The sequence below is a fragment of the Vulpes lagopus genome, chromosome 4 (assembly GCF_018345385.1).
Source record: "Vulpes lagopus strain Blue_001 chromosome 4, ASM1834538v1, whole genome shotgun sequence".
In the NCBI taxonomy this organism is placed as follows: domain Eukaryota; kingdom Metazoa; phylum Chordata; class Mammalia; order Carnivora; family Canidae; genus Vulpes; species Vulpes lagopus.
The window spans coordinates 20,453,683-20,468,426 of record NC_054827.1 but is presented as its reverse complement, the minus strand read 5'-3'; the positions used below and the strand labels follow the sequence as shown (position 1 = coordinate 20,468,426).

General features: G+C 32.6%; 1 protein-coding gene and 1 pseudogene across 2 annotated transcripts in view; one reads left to right on the top strand and one right to left on the bottom strand.

Moving 5' to 3' along the window:
* The window catches only part of TUSC3 (tumor suppressor candidate 3), a 220,663-nt gene extending 208,104 nt beyond the window's left edge, over nt 1-12,559 (top strand). Inside the window, exons 9-11 of one of the 2 annotated variants that reach the window (XM_041752465.1) lie at nt 2,488-2,578; nt 7,077-7,139; nt 12,271-12,559. In XM_041752465.1, the coding sequence (XP_041608399.1) occupies nt 2,488-2,578; nt 7,077-7,095 (110 nt within the window). In that variant the 3' untranslated portion in view covers nt 7,096-7,139; nt 12,271-12,559. The remainder of the gene's footprint in view (nt 1-2,487; nt 2,579-7,076; nt 7,140-12,270) is intronic. The other variant, XM_041752466.1, reaches the window with a different exon arrangement.
* A 1,038-nt stretch (nt 12,560-13,597) lies between these two features.
* On the bottom strand, nt 13,598-13,937 carry LOC121489431 (annotated as a pseudogene).
* Nucleotides 13,938-14,744: the final 807 nt, after the last annotated feature.

Genomic DNA, 14,744 nt, shown 5'->3' with positions numbered 1-14,744 from the left:
AATAGGTAAATAAATTCTTTAAAAAATATATTAGCTATGGTGACCTATATATAAATAAGTGATTTCTAAGTAGTTGTCGTCTTAAGTGTTAAAGTATTTTAGATGTAATTTGCAGTTTAATCTGTCCTTTGTTTTCCCATGGTGGGATCTATACACTATTGTAAAGAAACTACAAAAGAATCTAATGCATTACTTTTAGTTAAGCATTGTACAGAATATCATTTTATGATATATCTTTTGGTTTTTTTATGATACATCTTTTGAATAAACAATGTGATCCTCTTGGGATTGACAAATAATGTTTATGAAGACAGATGCATTATTATATATCCTGTCTTAAGTAATAGTAAGAAATACATAAATGTTTTATCTTACAGCAACTGTAATATTGTTCATAAAATCACTTTCCTCTTGGTAGATATTTCTCTACACATCACTCCAGTGCCCAGCACTGTCATATTATTTATTCATGGATAGTGAGAGAAAGAGAGAGACATGGAAAATATATTTTAAAATTATTCCTTTTTGATATATAGTACAACTACTATTATTGCTCAGATCAGAGTGATTCTGTGTCATCATACCATTTTCTTACAAGTATGTTACCTTGTACGGGCTGCAGTGGTTCATTCAGTAATTACTAACCCCTCACACAGTACTCGATTCTGCTGCTCCCTTCACTGTATACACAGACCTGAGTATCACTGTTTTGTTCCACTGCACAGAATCAAGGAGATCTGTTGTTTCTTTAATCATGTACTTTGAGCTTCAAAGAAGTAAAAGTGTTTTGTTTAGGTTCTGAAAATTTTTAAAAAAGGAAAGGACGAAGTGTTTGATAAAGATAGCAAATATGTTAAGGGGTAATGTAAAGCATTAGATAATTAATTCTAGGTTTAATAAGATTGTTGTAAGCAGAAATGTTATTGTTGTATCTAGTGCCTGGTTGTCTGTCATACTTGGATAGTCTACACATTTTTATAAAGGTGTTTTTCATTTTGGGATAGTCAGCAACTTGCTCTTTTACTTTATTTTCTGCCAGTATTCATTTGAAGTTCAACTGTATGAACTTTGTCTGAAATGAAATGTCAGAGAGGCTACAATTGAATATTGTTAAGCACTTATGACTTTCAACAATTTATACTCAAAACTGAAAGAATGATATTCCTGCAGAGTTGAATGAAAACTGACAGATTTCTAGACCATCTTCTGACAGTGTCATACCTTATCTACTCCTTAATTTCCAGGATTATAATTAAACCTAGTCTCAGACCTGCTAGGAGAATTTTTTTTTCAGTGTATATCATTTTAGAAGTATTCTGAACTGCTAACTTCTTGTTTTCCTGTGCCTTAATGTGTTTCATTTTTTTTTTACTCTGGTCTTCTAATTATTTCAGATATTTTGAGTATTTTTATAAGAATTCTCTAAAACTAACAAAAGAATACAAGTATTGTGCAAATGTTTCATTCTTAAGTTCTTAGATTTTCTTATTAAAAGTTAACACTATTTTCTATTTATGGCATATATTTAAGTCAATTTCAATTTCTTTAAATATATTTATGTTTTTCTTTATTCCAAACATATTTGCATTTAATTGGCTCAGATTTTTAAGCATTTTAATTTTATAAGCATGTAGTTTACTAATAGTAATAAATCTTGTTTAACTACTCTATATTTGCATAAATATATTTCCATTGTTTATATTACATATATTTATTGCACTTTGACTTTAAAGTCTTCCTAACTGTAACACAAAGGAAAAGAAAAAAGTATTTTCCCTCTTGTTAACTTGCCTGGGATAAAGTGATACTGAAAACCTGGACCACAGCACATTCAACTCTAATATTAGCCTTGTGTTCATTCGTTAAAACAGACGACAGCACTTTGACACAAGTATCTACTTGGGGGCGCGGTTTGCCTCTTTGGTTCTCCAGAATCTGTATTACTTCATTCCTGAAAGTTTTATTCCTAGCTTTTGTGCACTACGATGACTATTTCTAAGTAACAGGCTTTAACCAAAGCAATAATCTAGCCAATAATCTAAAATGACATTCCTTTATAAATATTGCATGGCATCTGAAAAGAATAAAATTCTATTTACTATTCTATATGCAAATGTCTAGGCTAATATAGCCAAAGCTTTATAAGGCAGGGGCTGATAATCTTGTTTGCGGTTTATCATATATTTTGCTTTGTTTTGATCCCTCTGAGGCATTTTAGTACTTGTAGGAACTCTGTAAGAGAAGAAAACCACCAGAAGACTTAGATCAGTCACTTTTGTTGTTTTCATACCCCAAATAGTACATTTTCATTGAGAAGAATGTGGAAAATAATGAATACATTGTATTTTGGATTATCTGGTTTGTTGTGCCTGTATGTGCCATGAACTATTAAAATGTAAGTATACTGTTATTAATTGAATGCATTTAAAAAACATGCATTTGGGTTGCATTGTCTAGACACTAATGGCATTTTCTGTCTCTTTCTAGTAATTTGCCTAGTGGGATTAGGCCTGGTGGTCTTCTTCTTCAGTTTTCTACTTTCAATATTTCGTTCCAAATACCACGGCTATCCTTATAGGTAATATCATTATACTAATGTGAATGTTCTTATTTTTAACTAAACAATTTCAATGGTTAATGTATATTTAAAGGCTAATATAAAGTAGCTAATTCATTTGCCAAGTGATTTTAAACTCAGTTAAGCAAGTTTTTGAGCACCTGCCATGTGTTTAGCTCAGACTTTGCAGAGGACCTATAAAGCAAGGGCCCTGTTCCCAGATTATTTTCATTTTTGAGATACATATGTATTATATATGTACATATAATACAGTGGGTTTTAGCTTTGTGGAATTCATCAATTTTTTTTCTTTTGTCTGTCCATCCAATCCTTCACGTTCAAATTCTTTGGCTTCCTCAGGTTTATATAGGATATGTGTTTCCTCTCATGACATTTACATAAATGCATCTCTTGGAACTAACAAAATACAGTATATGGCAGCAGTATGTGCCCCCTCCCCGCCCCCCAAAAAATACCAATTTTACATTTGACAAGTTTTCTACCTTAATTAGTCTAGCACATGGATTTATGCTGAACTTATCCTGGTTGTGGTAGATCCTGCTTGGGGTTTCATTCTTTATTATTGGACTGCATCATTTTCCTTTTGAATGATCTTTTATTTTTTTTCTCAGAAATTTTAATCAGTTGTCTTGTGAATGTGTTAAGAAATAGATGATAAACATCAAGAGCAAGTGTTGCTAAAAGGTCTGCAGAGATTACATGCCAGAGATTTGGATAAATCTTGAGCTAAATCCTAAAAACCTGACAGCACAGGGGAAAAATATACATCTATCCAACTAGTTCACTGAGAAGAAGTAAAGGTGATAGCGCAAGCAAGAGAGAGGTAATAAGTGAGGTAATAAGTGAGTGGAAGACAGAATTCTGAGTAGAGTGGAAATGTGAGATGTTGCTAAAGAGGAAAAAGATCTCTCTTCCCACTGAATTATTCTGTGTAAGAAGCTTGGCCAGTTATGAACATAACATAGCACTGCAGTTTGTATTCCCTGAAATTCACAAGCATTAAAGTATTTGATGAAAAAAGAAAAAAATCAACCTTGTTCATCTCAGATAAGAGCAGTTTGTAAGGAATGAGAGGATTAGATATAGGACACCTTTGTTCTAGGGAAAGAAAAGCATGCAAAATATTCCCGAAGGTATATGCTGGCCTAAGTACTTCTGAAAAGACATCTGTGGATATCTGTCTTCATAGAGAGCGAGGCCCTACCTACCGTTAACCCTGAGCACCAAGAGCTAACTTAATGCAATCAGCTGCAGCAGACATACACTGAAGTGGGCTTGCAAAAGACCAAGGCTATACCCTTGACTTTGAGATGCACTACAAAGACAAACACACTTTTCCCTTTAAAAAGAACGAAAAAACTTCCCACTTCTGCCTACTTTAGGTAATACCTGTACTTTGGATAAACTGTTGAGCTATCCTCTCAGTGAAAATGCACATTTGAACATAACACCATATACTAATTTAAAAATCACTTTTAGCCTAGAACTTTATCTCCAATGCCAGAATATTGTCTCGAGTGTAATACATTAGCCTCTTATAGTCTTCGATTTCTTCCTTTTAAATTTCTGTGAATTATAACTTTTGTACTAAGAAATACTACTGGTAGTTTAAAGGTAATCCTAGACATACTTCTAACTTATTTATTCTTCATAATTTTGAATTCTGTTTAATCTACAACTTCTAATTTCTTCTATACAGTAGACCATTATGTGTTTATTTTTTGTTTTTAATCTTAAGCTTCGCAAAGCCTTTTTTATGCCCTTCATTATATTTTCTCAGTACTTAACACCATTATTTTTGTTGATCTTTGTAACTGTTGAAAGGGATAAAAGTCTGCTTGAAATATTTATCCTATCTCCTTAAATCTCTCTCATATTTTAGTCATAAGAGTGTTTTTTCTACAGTACCAGTAGGTTTCATGTTGTCATTGACTTCTCCCAGATTCTTTTAGGTTTCAATAAGCAAACTTGGTGGATTTAAACACCTGATCTTAAAAAAAAAAAAAAAAAAAAACAACATTTAACAAGACCAGATTTGACTTTATTCTTTAAACAAATTGTAAAGAATGAAGAAAAAAATAGGTTATTTACAGAAAATATCAACATATGTACTCAGAGGTACAAATTTGATGACAGAAGAAACTTAAGTACATGTTGGCATCTCAGAAGCAGTTCTTAAAGAGCTTAATTTTATTTTCTTGGATTTTAAGAATAATACCTAAGATCCTTCTTCATCCTCAATCTTGGGAGCCAAGTAGTACTTTAAATGTCCCATATCAGCAATTTTATACTGATCTGTTACTAACTGTGTGACCTTGGACAAGTTACTTGACTCTTCTACATTCTGGTTTTCTCATTTGTAAACGGAAAAAAAAAATTTACATACTTCATTTGACTACTGTAAGGATGACATGAGAAAATGCATGTAAATTACTTAACACATTGCCAAGTACATGGTAAATAGTACATAGTATTACTCAATAAATGTTAGATGATTATTAATTCAGATTAAATATAAATGATTTTGAAATATTTACATATGTTTTCCTAAGATTTTCTTTACACTGAAGATTAAGTAACTTTTATATTTGCATGATTCAGTTGAGTGAAGAACAGATTTTCCCTGAACCTTTTGATGAACTTAATTGGGCTCCTGAGTCCCTCGAAACTACCAGTGAAATATCACGATTATTAAGAATTTGGTCTAATTACCATCTGAGCCATAGTTCAAAAAAATTTTATTAGAGTGGTATACTGCATTCATTTTGTATATTAAATAAAGACTAACTTTAGGCTCATTCGATTTTCAAAGAAAAGTGAAGAGCTAGTAGTGATATATAATAGGCTTTCTTATAGGTAATTTCCCATTATTTTCTTCTGATGCACTTTGACCTACAAAAATTCAAAAGAATTTTATGAAAGTACTTCTGATCCAAATGACATGAAACATTCTCTATTAATTCTATCACTTTGCTTTCTGTTTACAAAACTCTTTAGTTGTTTTAGCGAGATAGAGTAGCCGGATGGAAAAATATTTACAATCAGAAGAGCAGAATTCATGTTCAGTATATAATTTTGTAATTAAGAGCCCTAGCTTTGTAGTCACACAAATCTGAGTTTGAATCTCAGATCCTCTCTTCACTAACTTTGGGACTTGGAGTTAAGTTCTGGATCTCATTTCTCTTCACTTTGAAAACTTAGTTTTTTTGTAGATTTGGAGACAGGCTCAAATTGTTATTTGTCTCACGTTATTTCTCTGTCTTTTGCCAAGATATTTAGCTTTGTTGAGCTGCTTTCTTGATTTGTAAACTTGGTATAACACCTATCTCAGAATTTTGTGGGGATAAATTATATGATCAATTTGTAATGCCTGAAATGTAGTGGGTTCTCAATACTTTCTTCACCCACTTCTTATCTATACAAGCTGTTCAACTTTAGCACCTCATTACATTTTTGTTTTGCACTTTACTTCATTACATTGTTCATTAAATATTCATACATAACTATTTACATATTAAAGTCATTTTCATTCTGTAATATCGTGAGACATTTTAGAGAAGAGTCCTTTTTGTATCTCCAATGTGCTGTGCACATAGTAGGTGCTCATCATATTAATTGACTAACTCAAAAACATCTTTTATTTATTATCTAAATGCAACAGGAACCATTAAGATAGAAACAGTGAAGAGTACTGGTTTGCCACATTGTACAACTCCAGAAGATGGAATTCACGTCACATGACACCTCATGGAGTTGTCAGGTTACTCCACACACCTAAAGCGATGTGTGGTGTATGGAAAGATAATTATTTCAGAAACCTGAGCTATAAAGATACAAACTCAGATTGATTCTTAACTGGCATCAAATAATAAAAATATTTTTTAATTAAGCTTATAATGGACATAGAAACTATCTTCTATTTTCTTAAAAAATTTCTGTGACTCTTGATGTCCTTGGCTATTTTGAGATAATGAAAAATGGAATGACATTCAGTAATGGAAAGTACAGAATAATAGCTAAGAATGAGAGACATTCATATGAGTTTTAAGAAGAGTATGATAGTGAATAAGCATAGTAAGGCAAAAGAGAAAAAAAAAATCCCAGGGTATACAGTATAGTGATCTCATACTACTTTCTATATCTTACATGTAGATCTTTCATCTGTAGAAAAAATATTAAATATAATCTTGAGCTGTACAAATAGAAAAATATCAAAATGATGTGGTAATCAACCCACAGTACATATCACTGATAAGAATTTCACTGGGATTGTCTTTCTCCTGCTGAGTTCCAGCTTTGAAGAATGACAAAAGGACCGAAGATTTAGAGAGGATTCGGAGAAGAGCTGGAATGCTCTAAAGGCACCATTGTCTGGCCCCTATCTTATCTAGATAAGGAATACAGTGCTAAATCTTGTAATAATATATTGCAAATGGAAATTGAATCTTAAGGACTATTTTTTCCATATTGTTGTATTTCACTGTGGTGTATTGGAAAGTGATCTGGACTTTGAGTGAGAAGATGTGATTTGGACCATGGCACTTTAAAACTATAACCTCAGGCAAGTCTTTTAATCTTCTCTGAGCCTCAGTTTTCCTCATCTTTCAAATAAAGACCATAATATTTCTCTCATATGTAAGACAAGTTGTAGCAAACTATTGCTTTATAGATGTAAGATAACTTTTAATTGTGAGACCCTACATTCCAGTCTTAGGTTGTTGTACTTTGCTTTAGAGATAAGCCCTCAGATACTAATGTTAAGCAATAGACTTTGATCCATGGAATTAACCATTTGACAAACAGTTTTTAAAAATATCCCCATATATGCATATGCCCTCCAAAAAAAAATGTAATTTTATTATTTACTTACGTCATTTCTTTAGGAAAGAAAGCAGAACTAAAACAAATGACAGAAATACATTTAATTCTTCCTAGGACAAATGTAGTCACGTCTCTCTTTCCACTAACAGTATAAATTTTAGTTTTCAAGATAATAAAATAAAATACAAGTCTTTTAAATATATGTTAAGATTTTTTTAATCAACATTTGATCATTTTTGAAATAGATACCAGGAACCTCTGTATAAATCCAAAATAATTTCTGTAGAGAATTGTTCTTTTTCTTTTAATTTTATACTGCTCATTCCAACCCCTCCAACCTCACAGCACATTAGCCTGAGCAGATACACACAAAGATAGTTCTAGAGGGTGAGTTCCGTCTTGAAAATGCAACTTTACTCTGACAGAAACTCCAGCATTCAGCAACCCATTGAAAACAGAAAAAGTTTAGGCGGCTCCTTTTTATTCTTTTTTTTCCCCCAGATAGTAGCCACCTTCCTGATCATGCCTAGTTATTAATAACCATACAATGAAAGCTGTTACTAAGTCTCTGTGTGGAGAAGTGACCTTAGCAGTAGTGAGACTTGACAGCTATTACCCTGTGCAACCATAGAAACGAAAAGGTTTCCATACCCAAAGATCTTGTTCCCTTCTCCTAATGAAGTCCTCAATTTCTTTAGGCATTTTTAGATTGTTTACTTCAGACTTGAAAATTTTTCTGGGTTCAGTAATCTTTTATACAAAACAGAGAATCAGGCTAAAGTAAAGAGGCCCGGCTAACAGCCGTAATGTACTTCTCTCTTGCATCCCCTTTGAACATTTATGAATATAAAGTAAAGGTTTAGAAAACCCTAAGAACAGTGAGTCATTGAGTTCCGCTAACTGCAAGGTCAATTGAACAGGAGTGAAAATTCGACTAGTGGACGATCCATGTTCTAAGTAAAGAAGCAAGGCTTTTCTTTCCTTCCATACTTTGTTTTCAATACTGAGCAATTCAGTAAATGATTTCTGTAAGACAGTGTCATGTTACCATCAGGTCTCTCTGACTCTTCCCCACACTGAGAATAGGAAGTAGGTACAGCACACTAGAAAAGTCTGTCCATCTGAAGAGCTCAGAGAATTTAACCAGCTCCCAACTGGACAGAATTCACTCATGTAAGAGCACTGTGTAGACACTTTTTTAAAAGCACCAACAACAGATAATTAGTTTAAGATAAGTAAAAACAAAATGTAAGACACTATAATATGCCTATGTAGCTATATCACAGGAAGAAAAAGGAATAAACATGCTTTATGTATGATATTGTCTTCAGTCATCAAATCCAAAAGTCTCTTCTCATTCTACAACAGCTTAGTTAAGTAGTTTCAACAGAGACTTACAGCCTACAGTGTGTATTCACTTCACGGCCTTTTACAGAAAGTGCATGGACTCCTCATACTGAACATACTCCCCATATTATACATGTTATTTTTGTTCTTTGGCACCTTTCTTCACTCAGCTCCTGTAGCCTATGCTACTATCCCTTCATTTAACTTGTTTTCAAAGTCAGAGTTTTGCTTTGTTTGCTTGTGTTCCTCTAACACTTCAACCTGCCATCATATCAAGTATATCTGTGTTATACTTAATTGTGTCCAAGTCTTACTCTCCCCTAGGAAAGAAACAATCAGCATGACTTTCAGTCATTGTCTTACAACACTCTTCTATACATGATATTCTTGTACATAATAGGTGGGCCATACGTCTTTGCTGAATACTGATTGAGACACACATTTTTTGGCTCAAATTTGAGAAAATAACCACCATTTTAAATAATGTTTCTCTAGAAAGACTTACTTGGAATTTCACATAATAACCTTGCTATAAACTTTTGGAATATCACTTCTCCACAAGTCAAGGGCTACATTTTTATGTAAATCCTGAATGTTTGCTAGTGTGTGGGAGTAATTAGGAAAGAGGCAAACTTGGAAGTGTTTGAAGATCTTCCTCCCATTCCTTCTTTATATACACAATGCCCCTCTGCATTTCTGATGTACTTTAAGCAATAATCAAATTACAGAATAAAGGTAATAGTTGCATCCCTTTAAGCTAGATAAAGGGGGAGTTTCTGGAGCATACTCATGCTGGTTCTACCCTGCTATCTAATCTTTCTGTGTATAATTCTCTAGCCTTGCAATGTAGCCTCCATCTTCTGTTGCTACTTGAGTCAGTCAACCATACACGCATTCACTTCAAAATAAACTGGTCATAGTAGTCAGTGTTACACACCTACAGGCTACCGTGACCTGTGAAAAGAATCATTCATTATGGAGGGTGGAGGAGGGGAGCCCAGTTAGAAGCTGATGATGGTATCCAGAGCAGCTGCTCCCTCTCTGAGGAACCTAGCCACCACATTAAAGCACATTCCAGTGTGCTTATACTTCCAGAGGAGTATATTTGTTTGGTTTTGGTATCAACAGTTTTCATGTTATAAAAGTCTTTTTATACATTTTTACAATAAGTATTACCAGGAAAGATAGTATCCAAGCACTATTAGAAACAAATATAAAAAAAAAAAACCATAAATATAGGAGAATTGTTACATTATACATCAAAATTACTAGACAGGTAAATGTGAAAAGAAAACTTGTCAGAACCTGACAGATAGGAATGAGGGACTAATCTCTTGAGTGATGAAACCCATATAAAACATTCATACTGGAATATACCTTGGATGTTTAATATTAATATTAAATGATTACCTAGAGAATAGTTTATGCTTTTCTAAGAAAGATTTTTAACAAAACATTTTTGACACACTTCAATCTTTCCATGTCTTAAACAAATACTCATAAAAGTTTATAACTTTTTATGAAAAAGATTTTAAATATAAAAGAACAGGAAGTAGTCTGCTAATCTTATCCTTTATTGTAGAACAATAGGATCAGTTCAATATAAATTTGTCTTTGCATAATACAATATAAAAAAAAAAAGATTTAACAGCTCTTTAAAAAGTATTTTAGTTTGGGAAAAATCCCTAGTGTGAACCAATAGTGTGGTAACTGAGAATTCTTAATTTAGTATTAAGATACAGAGATCCTTTTATTTTGTGAATTTTACAACATCTAAAAATCATAGAATATTTTTTACTTTTCTAGGTCCGAAAAATTAGGAAGCATAAAATGATCATAAGGGTCAGATTACAGTTTTTTGCTTATATGGCATAATATTTTCATTAATGATAAAAGGTGACCTTTAGTGCACCACAGCTAAAAATGTTCAGACCACTTGTTCAAAAACAAATTAGTAAACCCTGTGAGTTCTGTTTAAGTTATAATTTTTTCAACCTTAAGTTTTATGTTATGATCAAGTATTCTTTTTATCATTAGCCTTCATTCTTCAGTTAACTTTAATCTTTAGGGGAAGCTAAAATTAAAGGCAGAAAATGTCAAAGAATTCATCTACAAAGGACACATCTCTGTGCACTGCCATCAGTGTGAAGGATTGTGTGGATTGAATAGCAGCCACTGCCTACTGCTCTGAGAAAGTTTCCCGGCTGATACTCTTCTTCATGAAGATGGTTACTCTTGCAAGACCTCAGTCATAACTTATTATTTTGAAAAAATACAAGCAAAGGTGTTGTTGTACTGAGGCATTTAATTTCTAGCCTTTAATAATTCCTCAGAAAAGGAGTACTTATTTTAGTTTGTATAGCTTTTTTACTTTATATTACATAAGTTTATTTATTACATATTTTATGTAATGTCTTATTATAATTATATATATATATATATATATATATAAATGTAAAAAAATGTGTTCAAAGTCAGCCACATAGTTTCACTAGAGTCACTAGGTTGATAAATATGAGGACTAGAAAGAATTTTGGAGATCAGCCCAACAAATGTTCTTTTCACTAATGAGGAAACCGAGGTTCAGAAAGACAAATATATTCCTAGGATATTAGGGTTTAAACATCCAGATATTACAAAACTTACTAGTTTTCCAACTATATGATAGCTTTCCAAATATAGCAACCATTAATTTCATTTATGTTTTAATATTTGGTTAAAACATGGTTTGTCTCTGGTTATCCTGCAAAGTTATATTGTCAAGACAAAAAAAGACAAGCAAAAAGAAAACCTTGCCACGTGTTAGAAAAACGTACAAATATCAAACAGAAACTTAGCAAATGTTATTTAAATTGACTTACCATTTTACAACTTATATTTCTGTTCAGATTAAAACTTTGCTTAGGGAAGAAAAATAGCTCCCTTTTATTTCTATCTGTACAAGCATCTGTGTATTCAGAATCTGATGACACTTATGATTTATAAAAAAACATTTTTGGTTGTGTAGTATATTCCAGCTATAAATTTCATTAAAAAGATCAAGCATGTAGTTATTTCATATATATGAATGAATTATAGTTTGAAGAGAAAGATTTTTTTTTTCCCAGACAATGAAATGACCCACTTCAAATCTTTGTTTTAATCCATAGTTTTTATTCTTACTTATGTTGCCAGTTTAAATGCTGGTTTAACTACTCTAAGCAGTATAAGTTAAACTCTAAGTTTAACTGCTCTAAGCAGCAGTGAGAGTGTCTCACAGAAAAAACTAGGGTATTTTACCCAAACTTAAACATCACTAGTACAAGTTCTTATCAGCGCCCTCTCCCACTCTTGGCCTCTTCTCACCATAAGCGTGACCCCACTCCAGGAACTAGGTTCAGAGAAATTGCCCTGATAAAAAATTAGAATGGGATGAATTAATATACTTATATTATTTTTATATATTTACATGTACTAATTTAGAATGAATAAAGAGCATATTGTGTTTTCCTTATTTTCAGCATATGATTTTCTTTCTTTTTCAGCTTTTTAATTAAATGAAGCCAAGTGGGATTTGCATAAAGTGAATGTTTACCATGAAGATAAAGTGTTCCTGAGATATAGTTTGATTTCTTGAATTCATTTCCACATTGATTGTGACAATTCTAGCTTATTCTTGTATAATTTTTTTTAAATGTGAGCTTTCCTAGTGAATTTAATTTATAGAAGTGGATGGTTATATTTCATAATAGCACTGGAAAGAACAAAGGTTCTCAAGCATATTATATTCAGTATATGTCATAGGACTGAAATAAATGACAATGTAATTATGAATTCATGTGTTAGAATTGTTCACTCATTAGTAAAGAAAACCACAATGTTAGTAAGGGAAAACTATGAAATATATGTTAAAGAACCCTTAAGGTTGTACAGAGATAAGGTATATGCATGAAAATATGTCACATACTGAAAAATATACTCATTGTCATTTCAGTATAAAGGATGTGTGTATGGTTACAAATGTTTTGTTCTTATTAATCACAATTAAATAAAGAGACAGGGAGCTGTATGAATAGTGCCTACAACTTGGAAGCCTAACCTGGGAAATGGAGGTTTTTCCCAGGTTGTAAATTTTAAAGCAAACAGGACTAAATCAATAAGCTTTGAAGGCATCAGGTGATGGAAGCAACACACCAGAAGATTTTAATTCCTCTCTAACTTTAGTAGGGTCACCCAGGAATCCAGACTTGTAACTGTAAAACTAATCCAGGATGGCCATTGCCCCATATGTTATATGGAAAAAGTTTGCCATCAAAACGTCATTCCCTAATATTAATACCCTATATGAGTGACTTCATGAAGCTTTCTCAAAAACTAAATTATGAGCGTCTAATCCGTATTCTGTTTATCCTCTTTAGGTTTAAAAAGCACTTTTTAATGTTATTTTTTTCTTTACAATAATCCTGTAAATTAGACAGGAAATATAAATTTTGTCTGACTTACAGAAGTATGAGAAGCTAAAAGCCAAAAAGAACAGAAAAATAGAGCTTATAGCTGGGCCTTCAAACTCTCAAACCTGAATTTTTATTTTCTGTGGTGCTAAGGAAGAATTTAAAAACACATTTAGTTCAATAAACTTTAGAATTTAGAAGAATTTAGAAAAAAATTAATTCAATAAACTTTTTTTTTCTTTTCCTTTTAAGGTTTTGTTATCTGATTTTCATTAAGATCTAAATAATACAATAAGGAGAACTTAGTAGTTTTAGATGTACAGTCTCAAATAGGAACCAAGTATACATCAACTGAATTTACTTATTTCATACCTTTATGAAAGGTACCTTTCATAAAAAGGTACCTTATTTTTTTTTTTTAACTTTTTAAAACCAGAACGTTTATTTTGACTAATCGTTGAAATCCTTAAGATGAACTGGATGCTGCAACAGCTGCCCTCTTGGACTTAGGTGTCGTTCCTTCACGAAATCCATGCCTGAATCTGCGGTATACAATTTTTAGGTGCCTCATTCGACCGGTCCCAGTGGTATTCCGTCTTTTAGCCTTGGCACTCCAGTTATACTTTCTCTTCCGCTTGGCAGGGTAGCCACACTTGCCGCAGGTGGACTTCTGAAGGTGGTAGGCCTTAGAGCCACAGCAGCGGCACAACGTGTGCGTCTTATTGCGACGCTTTCCCGAACGATGACATCCCCTTCCTCATCTTGTTTCCGCGGCAGACCCCAAAGAATGGGAAATATAAAAACCTAGAGGGGCACATGAAACTAGATTCCAGGGCAATATGTGTGCTTAGCAATAAGTTATCTTGTCAAAAACATGATATTCAGTGAAAATTGCATAATTCAGAACTCTGTACACCTTATGACATATTCCCAAATCTGTTATTTAAAAGCACATTAAGGAGCACATACTTTCTGTTCAAAGTTTGATAAATTTAGTACTTAGATAGCATTTATGGAAAAGCATTAAGTGATCATGATCATTTGTTTAATGCCTGTCCCTCAGTAGCACTTGACCTGTAAATCTAAATCCATTGAGTATTTTTACATTTTCTAAGGTTCATTCCAAATGGACATTACAAATGGAGTCTGAGACCAAATTTTACATGTAAACACATCTTTATAATTATTTTTGTTTGTCCCTTTAAGGCTCAATTGTTATTAAACAACATACATCTAGTCTGTCTATAAAGCTTTATATATAGCTTTAATGTAGTGTTCAGTCATGACCAAAGTCAGACAATGACCAAGGTAAGGAGAACTTCCCTATCCCAAGTTAATATAGGCTACAAAACTTTTACTATGTAATTTCCTCTCAATATTAAGTTATATGCCTACTACAAAAACAACTTTTTTTTTTTTTTTAGCATTTTATAGCTAGAAAGCTGTCAATTTTCTATAGACTATTGTTGCTGTAGGGAAGTGATTCTAGAGGGAAATAAACTTCCTCAAGACAAGTTGTTACTGGAAAGTGCTACAGGCAAAACTACAAAAAGTGGTTAAAATGTAGT